Here is a 24,572-nt window from a genome sequence, read left to right as displayed (position 1 = left end):
CGATATTAGACCCTGCCCACCCCTATTACTCATACTCATTACACAAAAGAACTGACAGCCTAATTAAACAACCAATAGCTTTACTCTCACCAATGCTCAATTTCTGAACCTCCAAGCTTAAATCTACATTTCTGAATCAAACTTAAAAATGCTTATTTAAAAAAAAAATCCATATTTTAGTCACAACAGCTTGAGACAGCAAATTTGTCCCAATACTGAATATTATACATCATTTTGTCATTGATGTCTTGCCTGAGGCTGCTCTTTGTACATCCTGACAAACAGTCAGGAAAATATGGCTATGTGCATTTTCATCTGGTTTTCAGGCAGTCTTGAATGCCTAATGAGATTCTCACCTCGGGACTCTTTTATTTCTCCTTGTATGTGCCCTTTTCCTCTCTCCTTCCTCCTCTCTATTCATCACTTATTGTTGCAGTCTCAGCAAAAGCCAAACAAGGCCTTATCTATGCACACAGATAGCCTGCCCCTGTCACCTTAGAGATTTATAACAGAGAGAGAGAAACAGAGAGAGAGATTGCTGTCAGTGGGTGGGTCAGCTGATCAATAGTGTCATTCAGGGGAACAGACAGTAGGACAGAGGGATGCAGAGAGGACAGAAGTGAGGGACAAATAAACCCACAGTCTGACAGATCAGAGGAGACATGTCTGACACACACATGGATTTAGCAGACTTTTGTGCATTTATGTGATAAAAATGAAGCTGAGAGAGCTGAAAGCATCGTCAAAGTACGTGAAAAATTTGCATAGATTCTGATCTGTGCATATAAATAATCTTGACAGGAAAAAATATTTGCAGAAAAACAAGTTTATAGGTTAATGGCTTTTTTTTCTGCGCTAATATCATTCTTTTAAAATACATGAAGGCAGAAAATAATAATTATTCAGATAATGCTTCCTGCGGGCCCTTCTCTCACCATCTAATCGATTGCTAGTGTCTGCTTTCGCTCTCATTCTCATGACCCAGTTGCCAAAAGAGAGAGGGAAGAGGACCAGAGAGACGGGTGCGAGTGGGCGTGAAGGAAAGAAGTGACACGTCTGAGTGGTGAACGTCAGGAGATGAAAGATGAGAGAGACCAGTATATTGACCCGGCTGGTTTTAGCATCAAAGTCTTCTACAAGAGATTAAAAAAAGAAATGAGAGAGACACACAGAGAGATGGGAGAGTACTTTGTGAATGCTGCACTGGGGAGCAGGTTTATGGAAGCAGTAGTAATTTGAGTAATGAGGTTGTGGTACATTCTGCTGTGTCACTGTGTGTAAAAGCCACTTTGAATGACGCCATACAAGTCATCTACGTCACATCAACCAAGCTGTAATTTACTGGTGAATGGCTAATGTCAGAGATAATAGTTTGACTTCATGCTTGGTTTCTTCCATTATCTAGCGGTTAAAGTCCTAGGTTTGTAACCACATGATCTAGTCTATGGTTGTTGAGAAAGCAGCAATGGGAGTCCTGGCTCAGGTGGTACCTTAGACGAGATGAGGCATGATCAACTAAGTTTTGTTAATTTACTCATAGTTTGTTTCTGTTAAACTTGGGTTTAAATCATGACCTAAAAAATTAAGTTAAACAGCCAGTGATCAACAAGCATTTTTTGCTCTAGTCTACAGAACAGTTACCCCTCTCAGGCAGCATACATCACTACAATGTACAATGATAACACCGTAAAAAGTCATTCATTAAAAACTTCAAAATAATGTTTTTTGGACCTACTTTCTATTAGGTGACTAACTACTATGTGAAGGGGATGGGATCGGGAAAGGCCCGCGAGCCGGGACTCGAACTCGGGACACCCAAAGCACAACTGTGCTATATGTCGGCGCGCTGCCCACAAAGCTATTGGTGATATGTATTTTTGTCCCAAAATATTTTAGATTTTTCCTAACAAATAAATAATTTTTAGGTTACAGTGCACATATTGTGTTCATGTTGTATTACAAAATGCCTTTGGTGTTAGCTAGGGGTGTATGGGTAAGTTTAAGGGTGGGTTTAGGCGTGGGGGTCAACATGTAATTATAGATGTAACAACAGAAATTAAATGTATTTTTCAGTAAAATAAGTGCATTGTAAAAAAAATTTATAGTTAAAGATACTTTATAAAAAGTAGGTCCAATTTTTCTTTCTGAACACATTCTATCAATTCTAATATTTTTGACAAGTTGCAACTGTATGATGGAGGGGTACATAGAGTACCTATATTAATTATAGTTTTATTATTGATTATTTTATTTAATCAAAAATCATTAAACTCAGCCAGACATTCCATCGCAAGTTTCTTTGGATAAAACATCTGCATCTTAATCACATCCTTATTTAATAATAATTAATATCAATATTAGTCAATTAATATTGATATTAAATAATACAATTGACTAATGTTTTTTTTATAAATATTTAAGTATTAATGTTACATTATTAATTCATATGTGTATCCGAAACATCTGTGACTGCATCATGGCACTGAACTCACAAGATATGGATATGGAAATATTACAGCACAATTAAGAGTTAATCTTAACATCGCATGGCCTTGCTAATGTACATTAGCAAAAGAATCAGTATAATTTGCAGCATACTCTACATTTTACAGTCTCATCTGTTCATTTTGCTTCTGTACATTACAAAGTTAAATTAGGAGCACAAATGGCCACTCACACACAAATTTGTCTTACGCACACAGACATACGTGCACACTCACATACAGCAATCCTAATGTAATTCTTTAGTGGTGTGTAATGGATTACGGACGTAATGAAGGATGATTCAGACATACCACTGGAGTGGATCAACATATGACCAACACATGCATACACATGAACACAAATCTATGTGTGTAAGAGTATGACAAAGACTGAATCTTACTGCGGGACTATTGTGGTCATAATTTGTATGTGGTAGACATGATTTGCAATGCCATCATATTATGTAATATGTAATTCTTCTACTCCAGGTGTGTGGAAATGTATTGCATGATCAGCTCACACAGAATGGCTGATGAGCAAATGAATGTTTTAACACGTCAAGACCCGTCTGTACCCAGAGAGACCAGAGCATCATTAAGTGTGGTAGGGTCAAGGTGACAGGGTGAGATCACAAGGGCTACAGGTCTTAAATTGCATAAAAATGTCTCATTACATGTAAGCCTGTGAGTTTTTTGAACAAAGTAAGAAAAGCTGTAAATACAAATGAACACTAATCTCAAAAAGAGCGATCAATGTGAGCATATGCTGATGCATTTGTTTATTTTCAGCTGTCAGTTCTGCTAAAATCACTCACATCATTCTGACCTACAAAATACAAAAACCTTTTCAGACCCCTTCATTTTTTAAACACTAACATGACATGAGAGAGAAACACACAAACATATCTCCTTTATACTCTGTGAGGTAAATACACCTCTCTGCTTTTCCAGATTCACACACATTTTCCCTCTTTCAATCGATGCCACAAAGCGGATAAAACCACAAAACTGTAATTCATATAAACTATCCTTTTCTGCAAAAATGGTTTGCACAAACTAGAATGGCAGGCCATTTTGCAGGCAGTAATTTGTAAATCTGACATTTCTCCATTGTTCCTCAGGCAGCCTTGTCAGTCGACTCAACAGAGTGATCCAAAACACAGCCATGTTCACCTCAAGCTGAGCACTTTAGTCATGAGAGAGTCTATCACCTGCACATAACAGTACCAAAAAAATGAAAAGAGAGTCATTTTTATGCAGAAAAACAGACAGGAGAAGGTTTAAGGGTGAGAGAAGACAGGACATTAAAATGAGGATGTTTTAGGATTGACAGAGACCTCACCTTCGTTCACCTCTGACCTTCTGCCACACACAGCTGTCACTCAACACTGCTGGGATAAGGAGGAATCAATTTCAATAAACGACACTGCTGACACATCACGTGCCCATGATAATACAAGCAAGAAGACCATATAATTTGACAAGGCGGGTATGTGTAATTTAGATATGTCCATTAATCTTTCCTTTCTTTTCCCTTTTCATTCTCTCTCTCCCCCTTCTGTTCTCACTCTCACAGCCAGGTGACATTTCAGTATATAACCAAGCTTTTTATCTCTCTTTCTCACACATATATCTCAAAGCACACACACACTAATCTCTATATGATTGGAAGCTAATGTTTCAGCGGCCTGCAGAAGCAATATGAGCAGCAAAGATTAGCCCGATTAGATTTCTCCGGATCCGCATGTAGCCTGACTGAGGGCCACGTTTGGCCCACACTTTAAACTTTTGCTCTCTCACTCACCCCCACACAGCACTACAAACCACCCCACAGTTTGAGTGAAATCCTCAAGAAATAAAGAGACAGTTCACCTGAAAAAAAAAACAAAAAAATATCTGTCTAAACCTCTGTGGCTTTCTTTCTTCTGCTCAACACAAAAGATGATTTTTTTTTTTTTGTCTTACGAAAAATGACACGAAAAGGTTAAGGATCAATACGATTAAGTTTGAAAAAAAATTATATTTTGATTCAGCAAGAATACTTTAAATTGATCAAAGTATAATGTTACAATAAATGCTGTGTTTACTATTTCTATTCATCAAAGAATCCTAAAAACTAAATCATGGTTTCCATAAAAATTTTAAGCAGCACAACTGTTTTCAAAATTAATAATAATAATGTTTCTTAAGATAAAAATCAGCATATTAAAATGATTACTTAAAGATCATGTGACAGTGAAGTCTGGCATAATGATGCTGAAAATTCAGTTTGCCATCACAGGAAGTAAAAACTTTTTAAATTATATTTAGAAAAACTATTTTGTAATAGTATTTTACAGTATTCTGTTTTTCATCAATAAATACAGCCGTGGGGAGCATAATTAAAAAATAAATAAATAAATAAATAAAACTTTACCAATCTCAAACGCTTGAAAGGTTGTTTATATTCTTTTATGCTTTTTGTGTCTTATTTTGTTTATTTGTTTTTTTCCCCTATTTTAATAGGCACTGAGGAAACTCATGAACATGGCATATAAATGTTTTAATAAATCTGCCAATTGTTTGGGGGAATGCAGGAAATAAGAGAACAATTACAGAGTTTAATGACTGTTCATTACACCTTTGAACATCACAGTGTTTAAAAAATGTTCATTCATTCAACACAAAGGGTAACAAACAAACACAGCACTAAACCAGAAAACATTTCACCGCAAACTCTCATACACACACTCACATGAAGACACAGAGGAAAACAGAGAAACAGTGAGTGACAGCAGCATCATGAGGTGCACTGATGGCCATACTCCACCATCTACAGATAAGATCATTTGGTGAATCACCATGGGTTTTTCACTCAAATAATGCCACCTCTCTCCATGAACTATAGCCCCTCATTGTGTTTGGTGTCAAAATGAAATGTCAAAAACATAAAAAAAAAAGTGATTGAATCAGATGGTTGAACAGCTGCGTAGTGAGAGAATGCATAGTGAATATAAACAAAGTCATTTTCATTTCCTTTCATATTCTTCACAAGTAATCTCAAACACACATAAAAACAAACTCTTCTGAAGGAGAAGCATTTTACTGACGTATCAAAGCTGACATTTAAAAACCTCACTTACACTCAGGCTTGGGTAGGGAACTGACTTCAAAATGAGCTTTGATGTAATGTTGAGAGAGTGAGCGAGAGGGAGAGACTGTAAGCGTTTACTGGGTGAGCGAGTATACTGCAAGAAGTGGAGCTGAGTTGAGTTGGACATGGCTCAAATTCTGAACAAGAATAGTGTGTATCATAGTTTGTGAGGATGAAGTAAGCAGTTCAGACAGCAGAGCAGATCTGAGTCCATCAATGCGTGTCTGTCCTTAGCTGGACAGTGGACACTCTATCCTGCCTTGACTGTCTGACTTGTCTCTGTCCTGTCTAGTACTGACTATTGATATGTGAGTGCTGTATGCAGTTACGTGTTGCACATACAGTATTAACCTACAATACATTCTTTGTTATTAGTGTTTTACACACACACACACACACACATGCACACAACTTGTGTGACATATGACTAATAACACAATAATAAGCACAACAGCTCTACTCTGCCATACACATTGCCATAACAACCTTGAAAAGGCTATTGACTCGTGTCAGCCTTGAGGAAGTGGTAATAATTAAAAAAAAAAGGAAAGGGTGTTTTTCAAGGCAGAGTAAGGAAATGTAAAACCCATCTTTCCTTTTAACTAGTTTTGCCTCTTCTGCTTCAAGGCTGCCCGTGGCATCTGCACTCAAATACAGAAACACTTTTGTGCTATTTAGAAAGCAAAAGAAAAGGCTCTGCTCCACCAAATATATAATCATAAAACCCAATAAAGCACAGTTGAGAAAGATGATTTGATAAAAAATAATGAACAATAAATCTAGGATAATGTATGTTTGTGCATAATACATTAAAGGGATAGTTCCCCTTAAAAAATGAAAATTCTGTCAATAATTACTCACCCTCATGTTGTTCCAAACCTGTAAGACCTTATGTTCATCTTCAGTACATAAAATAAGATATTTTTAATGAAATCCGAGAGCTTTCTGATCCTGCATAGACAGCAAGGGTCCTACTACGATCAAGGTCCAAAAACATACAAAGAATATCAACAAAACAGTCCATGTGACATCAGTGGTTCAACATACTTTTTGTGTGCAAAAAAATAAAATAATGACTTTTTGGTTTGGAAAGACATGAGGATGCGTAATTAATGACAGACTTTTCATTTTTGGGTGAACTATACCTTAAACTATGTTAAATTACACAACTTGAAATCTTAAAAATGTACTTATGTTTTTAAAAATATATAAATATATAATGTAATAGTATAGTTCAAGCAATACATTTAACCTTACTGTAAAATGTTACCAATAATATTGTTAAAAATATCAAAAATGTTAGGCATGAGAGAGTACAGCTAAGATTTCAAGTTTCTGAATTTGTAATTTTTTTAGGATTTCAGTCAGAAACTGAATAACTGTCTTATTCAGAAACCCCAAACTAAAAGCAAGCTGCAAGAATGAACAGGTACAGAGGGCCATAAGACAGAGAAAGTAGCAAATGAAAGAAAAGTGAATGTAATTATGAGAGTACATGGAACATTTAGACAGATGATTCTGCAGCTGTGCCAGCTTGTCTAGAGCCCCTCCTCTCTCCTTTTCTCCACTGTCTGTTATTGGTCTGTGCCTCTGTGACAGCTGCTCCACTACTGCTCTTACCTCTTCTCCTGCATCCCTCTATTCACACAAAGCACGAAGGGGAGAGAGAGTGCGTGTGTGTGCATGTTGAGAGGGAGAGAATCACCTCTTTTGCTGCTGAGCTCCGTGCAGTTGTTCCTGCCTGTCTCTGAGTTGGCTCTGCAGGTGCCGGATCTCTCGTTGATAATTCGCCGCTTTCCCTGCAAAGTCCTCCTCCTGCTCGTGCAGACGCCGACCCAGAGCGCATACACCCGCTGACGCCTGCTGCTTGTACACCTAGAGCAGCCAGGAGAGAGATATGAAAACAGTTGCGCTGGAGAGCACTGAAGAACGGTGGAGTATCACTTAAACTAAAAAAAGAAACAAAGGAAAGCAAAATAACTCAAACAACCCTGGAGGAGCCAGAGAAAGACACTACACAGCACGGTAAGACTAAAAAAGAAAAAGAGAGCTATTATGTGTGGAAACATTTTCATCTGTCTGGATTAGATCAAGTCTAAGCAATGCAGGAAAAGTGACTGAAACTATTATTACCTAGAAAGAGAAGAGCGCAGAGGAAAGGGAAGGAAACTGAAGCAATGAAGAAGGTCTGAATTTATGGTTTAATACTTCAGATCGTAAAACCTTTATGAGGGAATATTTTACCCAAGCTTTTCCAACCTTGTTGATGAAAAATCAACCTGTGTGTACACACACAATTAAGAATAAAACAGGAGAAAGGAAACAGTAATTTAGATGAATGAAGCAGAGATCTGCAGTGATATGCTGAACCGCAGACTCAGGGCAGATGCGTTATGGAGAGGAACAGATGTTGGCTTGTCTGCTGCTAAAACAGATGTGAGCCATTTAGATAAACAAACATACACATTTGCACAGCTCCTGTGGTTTCCAGGGAGAGGCAGCCTGTTGATGTAACTCATATTCATATAGCAGAGAGCAATAAGACAATTACAGCCGCATGAGTGAACGTGAGTAGTCAGATAGGCTCAGTTCATAAATGCCTCATCATAAATATATGACACAGGATATGAGATGGATCTCTGAGAAGAAATTAAGCACAAAGAAAAACAAGGAGAGGAAAAAAAATGGATAAAAGAGCAATAAATGGGAAAGAAATAGAGCGACAGATAAGTGGATGCTGAGAGTTGTGCTCCTTGGTAACTGATGTCAGGCACAAATCTGATTTCCTTCAGAGATCAAAACCCAGAGGGAGGAATTCACAAATGATCATCTAATAATAACCAGGAAGAAAATTTCCACATGTATGTAAATGTAAAAACATACGTATGTGTATAGAGCACTGATTAGCAATAATAATGTCTTCAACAGACCCCCTGTGTTATCATATCTGCTTCAAGCAGAGAATTAGCATGTGGAGAGAGAGATTATCTGTGTGTGTCTGTGTGTGTGTGTGTGTGTGTGTTTGGAAGAGAAAGAGGTTTGACTGTCTTCTATGGGGTTTAAGAATACATAGGTCCAAGCTTTCCCTCACACATCGATCAATAACACTCCACACAAACATGCCGCAGTCAACAGCTCTTTCAGTGCATGTGTGTGTGAGCATTCAATTACAGCAATTCAGACTCTCTCTGGTTGTCTGTTCCCTTTGTCTTCTTCCAAAACCTCAGTGAGATATTAGAGTTGTCTTGATCTTTTCAAAGAATATCTGAGCAGCCACCAGACAAACCACACACCCATTAAGGAGAACTGGAACTAATATCGCAAACAAATGTGGCAACATGAAGTGATTTCAGTGACATGTGGTTGACTGCAGTGGGTGATCTGCTAATGTGATTTCAGTTCTTGATATCATTTTTTAGTTATATCATTGTGATATATTCAACTGAGCTTGTGATAACGGGTGCTGCTATACTGATTTAGCCATGAAATTCGTACCATCCAGGTAAATCTGTCAAGGTAAATCTGTCAATTGGAGCTATTCGCAGCATCATCCATTTGCAGTTTGGATATTTCACTTCTGTTTTTAAGTTTTTCTGTCTTTAGAGAGTTTTGTATTCTTTTTTGTTTTTCCTTACAAAACTTCTTCCTAAGGCATTTTATGCCGAAACTAGTGCTGTCAAATTGAAAAGGCCCTACTCAAGGACAGGTTCTTTTAGGCAGTGGTCAGAATGAGGCTAAACAATGTAGGGAATCCCTTGGGAAATTTGGCCTGTCAACTGTAATTCAACAAGGGGTCAGATTTAAGATCTTTTTTTTATTCTTAAGGAGAAAATGACCTCAAAACACCTCAATGACCATCTTTTTGTGCCCTCTGCAGATTACTGTAATTAACATAATAAGCAGGCACACTATTTTCATCATGACTGGCTTGAAGGGAGTTCTCTTGGAGTCACATTTTCCAATGTGTTGTGTATTTTAAATAGTCATTTTTAAAGAGCATGTCAGTGTCCTGTTGCAATCATTTGCTCTCCATCTCCTTAGCTCTCTCTAGAAAGCGTCCTGTATCTGTATAGTTCTGAAAATGATGCTGTAATGATACAATTAAAAACTATATTATATTATATAGTATTATATAATATATTTCTGAATATGAAAAGAAATGTATAAGACTTTGGTTTGTAGTCTCTTTTCAGATGAGTTAAACTTCTTTAATTAGGCTTGTTCATGTTAGTATGGACATAAAAGGTAGAGACGTCGGTGTAGTATGACTCAATGAACTACTCCATTGTAACCATGGTGGTTGCCTGGAGACTTCTGATGTTGGAAAAGTTTTCATTAAGGCTCATGTTCACTGCAGTCTCACTGCTGCTATCCACCTGAATGCCATCCGTCAGTCCAAAGCTCAACTGAAACATGACATTTAGCACCTCTACTAATTTTGATAGAATTTCCTTGCACTTTTCCTTTCACAGGCTGACAGCATGATATTTAATGGATTTTTAAAAACAATAAACAGAAAGTGTTTTACCATCTGCTATATAATACACAATATATATTTTAGAAAATAACAGAATATATAGTCTATCGTTCAAAAGTCAAAGTTAATTTGGTTTATTTAATCAAAAATATAGTAAACAATGTTGTGAAATATTACAATTTAAAATACTGTTTTCTATTTTAATATATTTTAAAATGTAATTTATTTCTTAAATGGCAAAGCTGAATTACTCCAATCCTCAGTGTCGCATGATGCTTCAGAATTCTAATATGCAGATGTGGTGCTCAAAATACCTTTCTTCAGCACGTAGTGCTGAAACCCAATTGTAATTGTAAGGATTTTTTAAAAATTATTATTCTTCTCCGGTAAAACTGATCGTGCAGCCCAAACCGTAAAGACTAGAGCACTGAAACTTTGTCATATTGTAGTAGAATTGCTTGCTACTCAGATCCAAAGACTCGACCCAATCGGACTAAAGAGGGCGCTACAGCTAACATTTTTGTCCCTAGCTCATACACAGTTTATCGAAGACTCAAAAACTTTACATCGTTGTAATCCTTGGGTCACAACATACAAAACTGATATTGGTGGATTTGTTCTACGAAGTACGTTTTTTCTGCAAAATCTAATTATGTCCAAAACCTTCTTTGGAAAATAGTCCTATAGGTTTTTCACCTGATCCGAACCAAACCACTGTAGAAATATTCTCTGGACAGTGAATATCAATAATTATAAAAAAACAGTACGCAAATACGTTCTATGCTAATGTTAACCTATTGCTAATTGTAACCATAACTCTTGAATGGAATGAGATATCTTCACCAAACTGATAACACACGTATGAGCTAAATCTTTGGTCAAATAAAAAAAATTACAGAGCTCTGCCACTTGGCGGCACTATAATATGGAAAAGCGTAAAAACAACTATAACTGTGCAGCCGTTGGTCCGATCGACTCCAAAACTTGTGTCTATATCCAAAGTGGCACGAGTGTCTATGAGGACATTTGCGTGTCTCAAAAAACATTGCTGCCATTGGCCAAATAAGTTTAAGCACCTATTTGACAAGGTTAATGGAGGTCGATTGGAATGAAACTCGGTGGGCATGTTCAACTTATGGCCCTAATGGTCTGTAAAAAAAAATCAAGAAATTAGCCACTAGATGGTGCTAAGGAGTTTTATGACTCTGTAATCATGTGGTGCTTCACACATCCACATAATATGCATATCATTTGATAGATCTCCTCATAATGAGCAATTTTGCCTCAAGAACCACTGCTGTCAATAAAATCGTTCATTGATTATTCTCAATTGGGTTAAAAACCTACTTCTGCAAACTAGTCCTAGTTTTTTTTTTTAATCAATCTCGATCAAACCACTGCAGCGCAATTCTCTAGATCTCTAAAGCAATAATTATATATATATATATATATATATATATATATATTTATATATATATATATATATATATATATATATATATATATAAAAAATAATAATAATTTAATTTTGTCCTTTGGTTACCTGTAACATGGTCATTTAGAAAAGGGGCATAGCCAAATATACCCAAAAATCTATAAAACCTAAACGAAAACTCAAAACTTTATGAAACTTGGTGAAAACATGTGACGACTCTTAACAAGTATGCAAAGTTTCATGGAGATCAGACCATAGGTGAAGCTAGAACATGTTCATATATTCACACAAACACTAGATCTTCATATCATATGATAGATCTCCTCATTCTGAACAACTTTGCCTCTAGGACTAATGCTGTCAATCAAATCGTTCATTAAATATTCACAAATATGTTAAAAACCTACTTTTGTGAACTAGTCCTAGGTTTTCTCTCAATCTCGATCAAACCACTGCAGTAATATTCTCTGGACTCTCTAGATTAATAATTATCAAAAAAAAAAAACAATGAATTTTGTCCTTTGGTTAGCTATAACAGGATCATTTAGAAAAGGGGCATGGCCAAGTATATAACCTATAAAACCCAAACAAACACTCAAAACTTTCCCGAACTTGGTGAAAACTCATAATAAGCATGCAAAGTTTCATGGAGATCGGACAATACTGTAGGTGACACTATAACAGTTAAAAAGGCATCAAAAACACAATATTTCTATAGAAAATAACCTTAAATTGTAAAATAAAGGTCATATATTAACACATAAACTAGATCTTCATATCATATGATAGATCCTCTCATTCTGAACAACTTTGTCTCTAGGACCACTGCTGTCAATAATATTGTTGAGTAAATATGGAAGATAATTTAAAAAGGTTACTTTTGTGAACTAGTCCTAAGTTTTTCACTCCATCTCAAAACCACTGCAGTACAATTCTCTGGAACCTCTAGATCTATAATTATCAAAAAAATGTAAACTTTACACTTTGGTAAGCTACAAAAGGGTCACTTTTAAAAGGGACATGGCCAATTATACTCAAACGCCTATACATTCTAAACAAAACCTCAAAGATTCATGAAACTAGGTGAGCATATGCACCATATGATTCTAAACAAGTGTGTAACATTTAATGAGGCACTAAGTGCCTTAAGTGCTTGAACCCCGGTAATTGCTTTTTGCAGCTATATTTTCTTATTATTATTTGCAGAAAACAATTGTGCTGCTTAATAGTTTTGTGATACAATTTTCTAGCTTCACTCTTTGAGGCAGTGATGGAGTCCGACTCGAGTCACTATTCTCTGGACTCGAGTCCGACTCGAGACTCCATTCTCTGGACTCGTACTCGTACTTGGACTCGGACTCGAGGATATATAAAATCGGACTTGAGCATTCATCACGTTGTTTTTGACAAAATATGTTATAAAAAAAAATTATATAAGGTGTTACACTTTTCCTGTTTCGTGCCCAAGACCGGCCGGGATCTATTTTTTCCCCTCACAGACACTGCTACCGCTCGCTCTCTTTGCTTGACAACACACTCACTGACGTCACTCACTTTACGCTCGTGCATGTCAGATCAGATTACATGAATTTTTTTTGCCTGTTGCGATAGTCACTGTGTCAGATGGATGACGCAATTTTGACTCCTAAAATCCTGTGGTGTCGTGAACAAGAAACATGTCAGACTAACGTTACACGTTGCTTTCTGACCAGTCGTGTGCCGTCACACACACACACACACACACACACACATATTCATTTGAACACACAAACGCACTCACGCTAAATCACTCGGTCACTTACACACAAACGCGCTCTCCATCCACCCCTCACTCTCTCACACACACAAACAAACTCTCTCTCTCTCTCTCTCTCTCTCTCTCTCTCTCTCTCTCTCTCTCTCGGCATATCGTATTGATTTTAACGTTTTAAGTATCTTTAAAATACAGTGTCCTGTAAAATGCACGTTTCTTTTTTTCGCTGAGTGTATTTCTGTAATACAGTGTTAAAGGATTAGTTCACACAAAAATGAAAATTTCCTAATCGTTTACTCCTCCCAGTGCCATCCAGGATATCCATGGCTTTTTTTCTTCAGTGGAAAATAAATTATGTTTTTTAAGGAAAACATTTCAGGATGTTTTCTTCATATAATGGACTTCAATTCCTACCAACTCAATACATTTTATCAGTTCTTTGAAGGTCCCAGAGTGGAGACATGTAGGTACTGGGAGCTCGAGACTCGACTCGGACTCGAACACTGGGGACTCGAGACTCGACTCGGACTCGAACTCTGGTAATGGTGACTCGACTTGGACTCGACTCGGACTCTTCTTTGGTGACTCGGACTTGGACTCGGACTCGAACACTGGGACTCGAGACTCGACTCGGACTCGACAGTTGGTGACTCGACTACAACACTGCTTTGAGGAATAGAAAGTTCAATAGAACAGCATTTATTTGAAATAGAAACCTTTTATAAGATTCTAAATGTATTCACTTTTCAAAAAAAAAAAAAAAAAAAAAAAACACTAACCCCAATCTCTGAATGGTATTTATCTAATAATCACAGAATGGATGTTAACACTGTTTAGTACTTGAATCATGGAGATTAATCATAATGAGCATGATGCTTCAAATGAAATCCCTAATGTGAAGGCTGCTGTGACTGAGGTCCCTGACATGCAGTAGGGGGTCAAGACAGTCTAGTGACTATAGTAATCAAACTAAATTGTGCTTTTGAAAGAATCCACACATTCCAGAGGGAAAAGTGGGCCAGGCTAAGGTCAATTTACTGAAGAATGCAGAGATGAACACTGAGGTTTTCTTTCAAATGAAAGTTGAAAAGATAATAGCAAAAGAGTGATGAACAGGGTAGGCTGCATTTATAATATGTCCTAAGGTCTGAGAATCAAACATGTGGATGTGCATATGTGTTTGCTGGTGTTCTATGCAGCTCTTATTGGCTACTTTCAGGTGTGCTTCTCTTCAGCTCATCTGTGAACTGCAAATAAACCTAATTTCAGTAGAAAATCTAAATAAGTAAATTTCACTCGTTCTCTCGATCTATTCCCAATCTCCCACCTAGCTTCCACACCAAACCTACAGAGCCTTTTTTCCTCAAATCCTGGTTACAAAAGCATCTTTGAAGCCAAGGGCCCTGCTTAGGGTCTTGTGAGTTAGGGCTGCCACAAACAACACACACACACACACACACACACACACACACACACACACACACACACACACACACACAGACACACACACACACCAGCTACTTTCCATAGGGACTTGTTTCGTACAAACAAAGTGGATACGTGATCTATGGCATCTTCACTCTGCCTGTCTTGTTCAGCACTGTCACTAAAGTTGTCTATGAGATCATGAAGACCTGGTATGTATTAGGTGCCTTTGCTAGATTACAGAAATATAGACCTGAATCAATAATCTCTGACAGATTGAGTTTCATTCCTCTAGATAATACCAATCCTTAATGTGTTAGAGAGTAATCTTTAATATATTAAAACCCTCAGGCTTGATAGATTCAAAATGTCTTTAATACATACCTTAACAAAAGCACCAAACCCCCAGATGCATCTGCTCTCTGACAGGCTGATATAACACATGTATAACTGACAGGCAGAAATACAGGTAAACAGGTTGATAAGATGCTAAACAAAAGCAAACACACACAGTAAGAGAACACACTGTTACTGTAACTGAAATCTGCAGGGATCTTTAGGAAGTGAAAGATAGCTTTACACCTTCAGGAAATAAAAACAATTCTGATTCATTGTAATTTTTCAGTTAATTAACAGTTCTATTAATGATTTATTTCGCACTTTTACATAAACATTTGGAAAAAATATAGGAATTCTATTGCCAAATGATGAAATCTTTCTCCTCTTTTCAGAGGTGGCACAAATATAATCCAATTATTGGACTTAACTATATATTAAACAGATCATGTGCATCTTTAACTAAGCACTGAACATATAGTCAGTAACTACTGTGTTTAAATCACTAAAAAGAACCAACTCATTAGAGTCATTCATTTGGGAAATAAACTACACTGGTTGGTGCTTTTGATTCACTAAAAAGTACTAAATTAAATTAAACAAGTATGCCAACACAACGATGGCACAACTATGAATTAATTTACTTTACACATACACATACATATATGAACGCATACACATGCATACACTGTATGCAATCCACATAACATGCATTCATCCTCAGGCACAAAAAGAAACATTTAACCTCTTGACAGAAGCTGAACAAATGCAGGAACCAAATGTTTACCTGTATGCATATGAAGATTGTCACAGTGGTGGCAAATACATTTCATTCTCTCGTTCTCAGAATACAGGAATAATGACATGGTCCTAATCAAATGGCCTGACATACTGTGTGGATCCAATTATTTTAACTGGCAGAATAGATTAGCAGCACAGACCTGCAATCTGCTTTTGAAAAGGGCCCAACAAAATACACTTCCACCTTCTTTTGAAATGCTCAGTTAACTTTATCTTCATCTCCATTCCTTCATTCCCTTGTAATCTCTCCACAGAGACAAACATGTTATTGCAATACAAAGCATTTCAGATTCCCTACACCTGCGCAGACCTTGCTGCAAAATGAATTCAGTCTCATGCTCTTTGAGATGACAGTAAGTAGCAAAAATTGGACAGTGCAAGCGAGAAACACTTTCTCAATGCTGTATTCAAGGTGAAGATATAGCACAAGAGAGTGTGTATGTGCAGCCTGAGCCTAATACACAGTTAAAACATCTGCAAAATGACACATGATTATGAGAAGAGACCATGTAAACTTGTGATGTAACGATTTTTAATCTCAGTTATCAATTTCAGAGATCAATAAAGAGTTCCATGAAAGACAGCACTGAATGTCTGTCACTGAGGTATTTCTTAATTTGTCCCACTTTTCTATAAGTGATTGAAAAGCAGCAGACTGTTATTTCCTGTGCTCTGAATCCCTACTCTGAAAGTAAAAGAATTAAAGATGTTACATAGACATTACTGCCTGTTTATAAGATTTGCTGTCCGACCTTATGAGGTAAATTATCACATTCAATACACAATGATGCAGAATTATTATTATTGAGAGAATGATCATATTAAATGTCACAGTTATGAGATGATGAGCTCAGTCTGGTTTATTCAGAAGATGAACTTGGCTGAAAATGAGGATTTATTTGGTTTAGGGGAAGACAGAGCCACCACCCTCTTTGGTTTAACTCACTCAATGCCAGACTCCAGAAATTCAGAGTCAACTTAGCTTCTAATATACTGTAGCCTAATACAGAACTTTAGTTTTAATCATTTTTGCACAGTATGAGAATTTGTGTGAGTCTGTCTTCAGAAATAAAGGATTGGTCATGCAGGATTTCAAACCACAGCCTTGAGTAATGAAATATTAACAAATCAGCATGTGCCTTAAGAGCAGATCCCAGCATCCAGTGAGCTTCCCTTGGTAGTTCACTATTCATAAGGTATTCATAATCATCATCTATAAATGATTGAACAGAGCTTTAAATAGCATTGCCTTTATTGTTAAAACAGATAAGCACTCACAGTCTTCTCTCCCTCTCTCTGCACCTTGTATCTTACATATACTAGATGGTCTAAATAATTGAATTGATTTGGAATCTCAGGTCTCTGGAGAGTGAGATGAATGATGCGGCTAAATTTAAAGGGGTCATATGATGCGATTTCAATTTTTCCTTTCTCTTTGGAGGGTTACAAGCTCTTGGTGTATAAAGATCTGTAAAGTTGCAAAGACTAAAGTCTCAAATCAAAATAGATATTCTTTATAAAAGTTAAGTCAACCACACCCCCCTGAAACGCCTCGTTCTAACACGCCCCCACATCTCTACATCACTGTGTGGGAAGATTTGCATAACGCCGCCCAAATGTTCACGCAAAGAAAGAAGGCGTAACTGATCTATGCTGGTCGCTGAGGAAATACTGTGAATCGCCGGATCGGCCTTCACCGTGGACAAAGCGGAGTCCAGCCCGGGGTCATCACATGTGGTTGCTCACTCTAGGTCTCCGGCCTCTGCTCACTCAAGTCAGCCATGTGTGATGCTGTGTTTCATTGTGAAAGCGAAACTACTTTGTTTGCCCTTCCAAAAGAGGACACGACAAGAATCCTGTGGTTAAGTTGTATATACAACACTGTTCCAGAACAGTTCGACCCAAATATTCAGATTTGTGCAACGCAATTTATGGAGGACTGTTTCCTGATCTGCCGGCTGTTCTGACTCACAGCACAACGCAACGCGTAAAAAGACAGTATAAGTCATTATAATGAGTAATTATGTCCCCACTGGATGCAACAAATCCTTTGTTTGTAATGGTTTTTATTGGTTTTGTCTCGTCGTGCCAGGAGATGGCATCACAGTATAGTGAGGGGCGTAACATTTCCGTCACATGCTTGAGGTATTTGGCCAATCACAACGCACAATATAACCACACAACAACATCAAACCCCACCTCTATGAATGATGAGCTTTGTAAAAATCAATGTATTTCAGAAAGGCAGGGCATAGAGGAGAAACAATAATGTACACTATGTGGAAAATAATGTGTTTTTTAACCTTAAACCACATGAACATATTTCATTACACCAAATACACAACATAATGTTCTTTTTAGTAACATCATATGACCCCTTTAAGAAGTCCAAGTGATTGCACTTGAAAACGACTTAATGGACTGTGTGTGTTGCTGTATGTGATGTAAAGAACTCTTACTGACATCTTTCCAATAATGAGCTTTGATTCACACACTGCACATCTCCTGGAGTATGATCACTAGAGATGCTAAGTGTTTAAGCAATAAGCAGTGTGTGAGAGTGACTGAAGGGCTTTAATTTATCTTAAAGGGATAGTTCACCCAAAAATTGATCGGGATACATCACAATGGCATTTGGTGGGAAGGAAGATTTGTAGTCTGTCAAGCAGGTTAAAACATGAAGGTAGGGCTACCATTCAGCCAGTAGTAGAAAACTGGCTTTTCAGTGGCCGTAAGCACTATAAATGTCCTTCTTGTTAAAACTGCCTTTTACAGTTTGCAGAGATGCTATCCTTTGAACTTCCTATTCATGAAAGAATTGTGAAAAACACATTTTTTATTTTGTATTGAAAACAATAACCCTACTGGAGTAATGGCTCCTAAGAATTCAGCTTTCATCATAGAAATAAATTACATTTTAAAATACATTTAAATAGAAAAATAATATTACACAGTAATGCTGTTCTTACTGTATTCCTGATCAAATAATTGTCTCATGACTCCTCCAACCGCTTGGTCATAAATTGACCCCTAGCGCTTGAATTGTAGAGTAGGTTGGAATGGGCTGGTCGTTATACGCATATGTGACATCACTCAAGCAGCTCAAGCACACAGCAATAAGAGAATTAAATGGTGTTCCCTATGTGTGCTGACAATGTGTCTGCTTCATTGTGTGAGTACAAGCTTTGACTCAGCAATAACAAAAGACTATTTTATTTATTTGTGAACTCGGCAGTCTGGACTGCTACATGGTCCTGTTTACTAACTAGATTGCACTGTTAGTTTGGAAGAACAGGAAACCTGCAGTCAGGCTCACAGCAGTCTCACATAATTACAAGGGAACATGAAATCATCTCACCACAAGAGCAACTCAGAAATGTTCTGTAGGGTTAATGTTTCCATGAAGGTGAAAGAACAATGTGCTAAATCATAAACAGAGTCCATTGTTAATGTTAAAACCTCTGGAAAGGTGTAAGGCTTATGTATCCAAAGAAATATTCAAATACATTTCTCAAAATGGTGTCTGACTTTGCTTTGACTTTGACTGAGTAGTCCTGTATTTATGTAGCACAGAGATGCATTAAATATTAGCCTATGTTTTTTCAGATGTTTGTCATTGCAGAATCTCTGTATGTTGAGAGAGTATTCCAACAATAATAGAAAAACACTCAACTGTAGATTAATTATGTGCTAACTCACCTTCTACTAACAGGTTTTCCAGGAAGATTGCTGCGCCAAGTACACGTCAACATACTACTCTCCTGAGTGATATAAAATGGCCTATGTAACATTTATAATTTATAATCCACGACATTCATTAGGTCCCCATTTCAAATGCTTTTTGTGAGATACAGTTACAATGACAAATTGGTTTTGTCCATTTAAGCCACAAATGAGCTTCTTATATTAGATTTGAAATGTAAGCTGTAAGAAAACTCAGAGCACATCTGTCCTCTGAAAAGCATGTTAAAATAGCATATGTCATTACTGTCAGGAAAAAGGGAAAGAAGAACAGAGAGAGAGAGATAAAGAAAAGCTTTCAGGCCTCAATACACATTGGAGTCACAAAGACTTCAGTACATTACCATTACTACATCAATCAATGCTTGCCATTCTCATTCACACTCATTTCCAGCAAATGTTGAATGTTTTTTTTTTTAATCACACTGATATGCATCTGAAAAATGGATGATACTATTTGAAAAGGGACTGGAAACAGTGAGTCTGTTAATCTGTGATCTAGAAAAGGCTCTGCAAATACAGTCTGAATGCTAAACAGCCTGCAATCATGTTTCTTTATTTGGCTTCTGTTGAGAACCTCTCTGCTGGCTATTTTTCTGCAGCAAAGCAAAACAAATTCCTCTCAGAAATACAATTATGCATGGGCATTGTTGTCATTAATAATAGAGAGAGGTTTGTATGCTGGAGGAGCGTGCTCTTTGCCCAAAGGGCCACTATTTAATTCCTCCAACAATTGGCGTTTCTTCCTTCAGTATAACAACGGCTGGGTGACATTAAGGAAACAAAAACAGTTGGCTCCCCAAGACAATGAAGTAAAATCACCACGTCAATCCCATGTTCCTTTCTGTAATTAATTTCACAAACAGTGATTAACAAAGCAGCCTAATTAGGCCTTTGGAGATTTGCAGACTGAATGAGACATTGAAAACACCCATGTGACACAGTAGGAAGATTCCTATGAAGACTTAATAGCATGGGTGTTAGTATATTACAGTCATGCTAACAATGTACTAATGCATGATTGCATAACACACTGTAGGAACCTATTCATGTATGAAATCACCTACAGTGACTAAACCCATAGATTTGTTTACTGTTGTCATAATGTCATTCATTCTTACCGACAGCCTATTTCAGCTTGATATAAATGGTGGATAAAATGTTTTATCCTGACAAAAAATAATCAAGATCTAATATTCATGGATTAATAATAAGGAGAAAATCCAGTAAACTATTATGAAATCTGAGGGACACTTAACAAGCTGAGATTGGGGCAGATTGACTCCTTAAAAACTGCATTTACTGTTAAACTGTAACAAATTTAGAGACAAATTTAGCATCTACAAGATGATGATGCATCATCCAATAAATAAGGTAAATAAATAGACCAATTTTCTTGGTCAATAGTGATGGGTCATTCATGAACGATCCATTCATTGTGTCTGTCATCTGAAAAATGAATGAAAGACTAAAGACGGTAAAGTAATTATTTATGTTCCATGTAAATTATCTTTGGCTGCATTACAGGTGCACCTCAATAAATTAGAATGTTGTGGAAAAGTTAATTTATTTCAGTAATTCAACTCAAATTGTGAAACTTGTGTGTTAAATAAATTCAATGCATACAGACTGAAGTAGTTTAAGTCTTTGGTTCTTTTAATTGTGATGATTTTGGCTCACATTTAACAAAAACCCACCAATTCATCTCAACAAATTAGAATACTTCATAAGATCAATAAAAAAAATCCTTTTTAGTGAATTGTTGGTCTTCTGGAAAGTATGTTCATTTACTGTACATGTACTCAATACTTGGTAGGGGCTCCTTTTGCTTTAATTACTGCCTCAATTCGGCATGGCATGGAGGTGATCAGTTTGTGGCACTGCTGAGGTGGTATGGAAGCCCAGGTTTCTTTGACAGTGGCCTTCAGCTCACCTGCATTTTTTGGTCTCTTGTTTCTCATTTTCCTCTCGACAATACCCCATAGATTCTCTGTGGGGTTCAGGTCTGGTGAGTTTGCTGGCCAGTCAAGCACACCAACACCATGTTCATTTAACCAACTTTTGGTGCTTTTGGCAGTGTGGGCAGGTGCCAAATACTGCTGGAAAATGAAATCAGCATCTTCAAAAAGCTGGTCAGCAGAAGGAAGCATGAAGTGCTCCAAAATTTCTTATTAAACGGGTGAAGTGACTTTGGTTTTAAAAAAACACAATGGACCAACACCAGCAGATGAAATTGCACCCCAAATCATCACAGACTGTGGAAACTTAACACTGGACTTCAAGCAACTTGGGCTATGAACTTCTCCACCCTTCCTCCAGACTCTATGACCTTGGTTTCCAAATGAAATACAAAACTTGCTCTCATCTGAAAAAAGGACTTTGGACCACTGGGCAACAGTCCAGTTCTTCTTCTCCTTAGCCCAGGTAAGGCCTGGGCTAAGGCCTGACGTTGTCTGTGGTTCAGGAGTGGCTTAACAAGAGGAATACGACAACTGTAGCCAAATGCCTTGACACGTCTGTATGCCTTGACACCAGCCTCAGTCCATTCCTTGTGAAGTTCACTCAAATTCTTGAATCGATTTTGCTTGACAATCCTCATAAGGCTGCGGTTCTCTCGGTTGGTTGTGCATCTTTTTCTTCCACACTTTTTCCTTTCCACTCAACTTTCTGTTAACATGCTTGGATACAGCACTCTGTGAACAGCCAGCTTCTTTGGCAATAAATGTTTGTGGTTTATCCTCCTTGTGAAGGGTGTCAATGATTGTCTTCTGTACAATTGTCAGATCAGCAGTCTTCCTCATGATTGTGTAGCCTAGTGAACCAAACTGAGAGACCATTTTGAAGGCTGAGGAAACCTTTGCAGGTGTTTTGAGTTTATTAGCTGATTGGCATGTCACCATATTCTAATTTGTTGAGAAAGTGAATTTGTGGGTTCTTGTTAAATGTGACCCAAAATCATAACAATTAAAAGAACCAAAGACTTAAACTACTTCAGTCTGTGTGCATTGAATTTATTTAATACACAAGTTTCACAATATGAGTTGAATTACTGAAATAAATGAACTTTTCAACGACATTCTAATTTATTGCGATGCACCTGTATAATGACTTCTTAATTCGGAATAAGATCAAGATTGTGTAGGCATAGGCGGAAATCCCGGGGGAGTTGGGGGGGACAGGACCCCCCCACATCTCAGGGTTGCCCCCCCTAAAAATATGATTAGAAACCACGCTGTGTATTGTAAATAACTTTTTATACTTTAAATAACTTTGAACATAAAGAACAAAATGACTTGAATAAAGATTTTTTCATTTTGATGAACGAGTTCGAACGAGACAAAATCTCATAAATCTCACAGAAAGCATAGGCACTCAATAAATCTAATACATAGATGTGATTTATTGAAATCTTTTGTCAAAAGAAAAAATCTTTAAAAATCACTGTAATCTTATACTGCATCACTGTAACTGTGCATGATGTCGTATTGTGTACTAACATCCTTTTTTTTTGTTTCCCCAGAGCATGAAGCCACGATGAGCTGTGCTCAAGCTGGACCAGAGGAGAGCTCTGCTAATGCCAGCGCCAATACTAACACCAGCCTCAATAGCACCACCAACGATGAGTTGGAGTGCAAAATCTGCTACCAGCGTTACAATGCACACAGCCGCAAGCCCAAGATTCTGGACTGCCTGCATCGCGTGTGTGCCAGATGCCTCAATAAGATCCTGGACATGGGAGACTGCTCCAGCTCCATCAGCTGCCCTTTCTGCCGCCACGAGACGCAGGTCAGCGAGTATGAAGTGGCAGGGTTACCAGACGACTCAAACATCATGTCTCGTCTGGCCGTGCGGGACAAGTCCTGGAGTTCGGACCACAGTAAGGAGGTAGTGCTGACGCCCAAGAGCCTGTCCTCCAACGAGAGTCCATCCCACGACTCCTCCAACTGCCTGGTCATCACCATCATGGAGGTCCAACGGGACCAGCAGCGCTCACCCAGCCAAAATGCCAGCTCTGACTACTACGGCGACCACAGTCTGGACTCAGTCTCCGTAGCATCTAACAGCGGTGCATTGGACCAAGATGCACTGTCCAAGTTCTGCAATCACGTGCCGCGAGTCTTGGTGTGGCTGCTGGGCTTTTTCTATTTCGGTTCGCTGCCGCTTGGCATCTACTTGCTGGTGATCCAGAGAGTGACTCTGGGGATTGTGTGCGTGAGTCTAGTGCCGTCCAGTCTCACAGTCTGTCTGGTCTATGGCTTCTGCCAGTGTCTGTGCCAAGGCATGTGCGACTGCTCCAACAGGGGGTGACTGGTACAAAACAGGCCCCAGTGAAAATCATAGGCTACATCATCGCACAATACAGACAGGAGATAAAAATAGGCTCGCTGCAAATCAAATGCATCTTGTACCATCTTGCTATGAAGGGATGTGTACAAGCAGCTGTGATAAGAGGACGGGTCAAGCATTAAAGAGGAAGGTCAGTCTGGAGGAAACACTATTAGCTTAATACAGTTTCTGCACATACCCTTCAAGCTCATTCTGAAGTAAAAAAGCTGACCATAGAAATGCTCTCCATGCAGAGCAGATGATAATGCACGAGTGGGAGTTAATCAAAGCCGAGCAATTGGACTTTGTGTGTACAGCCAGGCAGAGCGGATGGGCCAAAAGAATAAAGTTTTATTGTGGTTGATTTTCATCGCTGTGAAATAAACTGCGTGCCCTGGTTCTCAATGAAAAGGCTCCATGAGCAGCACTGTTACAGGTTAAGACTGGACTAGTTTGTCTGGTTAAAGACTTCTACTGTAGGTATTACAAAGTAAAGAGGTGGGGAACCACTGAGGTACAGTAAGAAGGGGCCTTTAAATAAAGAGATTTGAGCCATGTTGTTGTTCTGTCCATCTATGGAAATCATTACTGTAACCAATGTCACACTACACACTACAGTTTTTCATTCTCTCTCACTGACATCAGAATGTAAAAATGTCCCA

At 37.9% G+C, this 24,572-nt stretch overlaps 2 protein-coding genes across 7 annotated transcripts in view; one reads left to right on the top strand and one right to left on the bottom strand.

Annotated features, from left to right (window-relative positions):
- The window catches only part of LOC109092696 (centrosomal protein of 89 kDa-like), a 61,449-nt gene that overhangs the window by 3,413 nt on the left and 33,464 nt on the right, over positions 1 to 24,572 (bottom strand). For 2 of the 6 annotated variants that reach the window (XM_042727927.1, XM_042727926.1), the window contains one exon: positions 7,322 to 7,491. In XM_042727927.1, coding sequence (XP_042583861.1) covers positions 7,322 to 7,491 — 170 coding nt within the window. Of the gene's footprint in view, positions 1 to 3,287; positions 3,695 to 3,825; positions 3,875 to 7,321; positions 7,492 to 24,572 lie in introns of those variants that run through there. The other 4 variants (XM_042727928.1, XM_042727930.1, XM_042727929.1 and 1 more) reach the window with 4 other exon arrangements.
- Positions 7,284 to 24,481, top strand: LOC109093209 (E3 ubiquitin-protein ligase RNF182-like). Its single transcript, XM_042727932.1, has 2 exons — positions 7,284 to 7,641; positions 23,105 to 24,481. Exon 2 carries the CDS (start codon positions 23,119 to 23,121, stop codon positions 23,890 to 23,892), a length of 774 nt encoding a protein of 257 aa, XP_042583866.1. The 5' UTR covers positions 7,284 to 7,641; positions 23,105 to 23,118; the 3' UTR covers positions 23,893 to 24,481.

Source organism: Cyprinus carpio, chromosome B7 (assembly GCF_018340385.1).
Source record: "Cyprinus carpio isolate SPL01 chromosome B7, ASM1834038v1, whole genome shotgun sequence".
In the NCBI taxonomy this organism is placed as follows: domain Eukaryota; kingdom Metazoa; phylum Chordata; class Actinopteri; order Cypriniformes; family Cyprinidae; genus Cyprinus; species Cyprinus carpio.
Note: the sequence above shows the minus strand (reverse complement) of the source record. Positions and strands in the feature narration are given on the sequence as shown.

Coding starts and splice junctions, on each gene's coding strand:
- LOC109093209 (XM_042727932.1), top strand. CDS start 23,119: ATGAGCTGTGCTCAAGCTGGACCAGAGGAGAGCTCTGCTAATGCCAGC.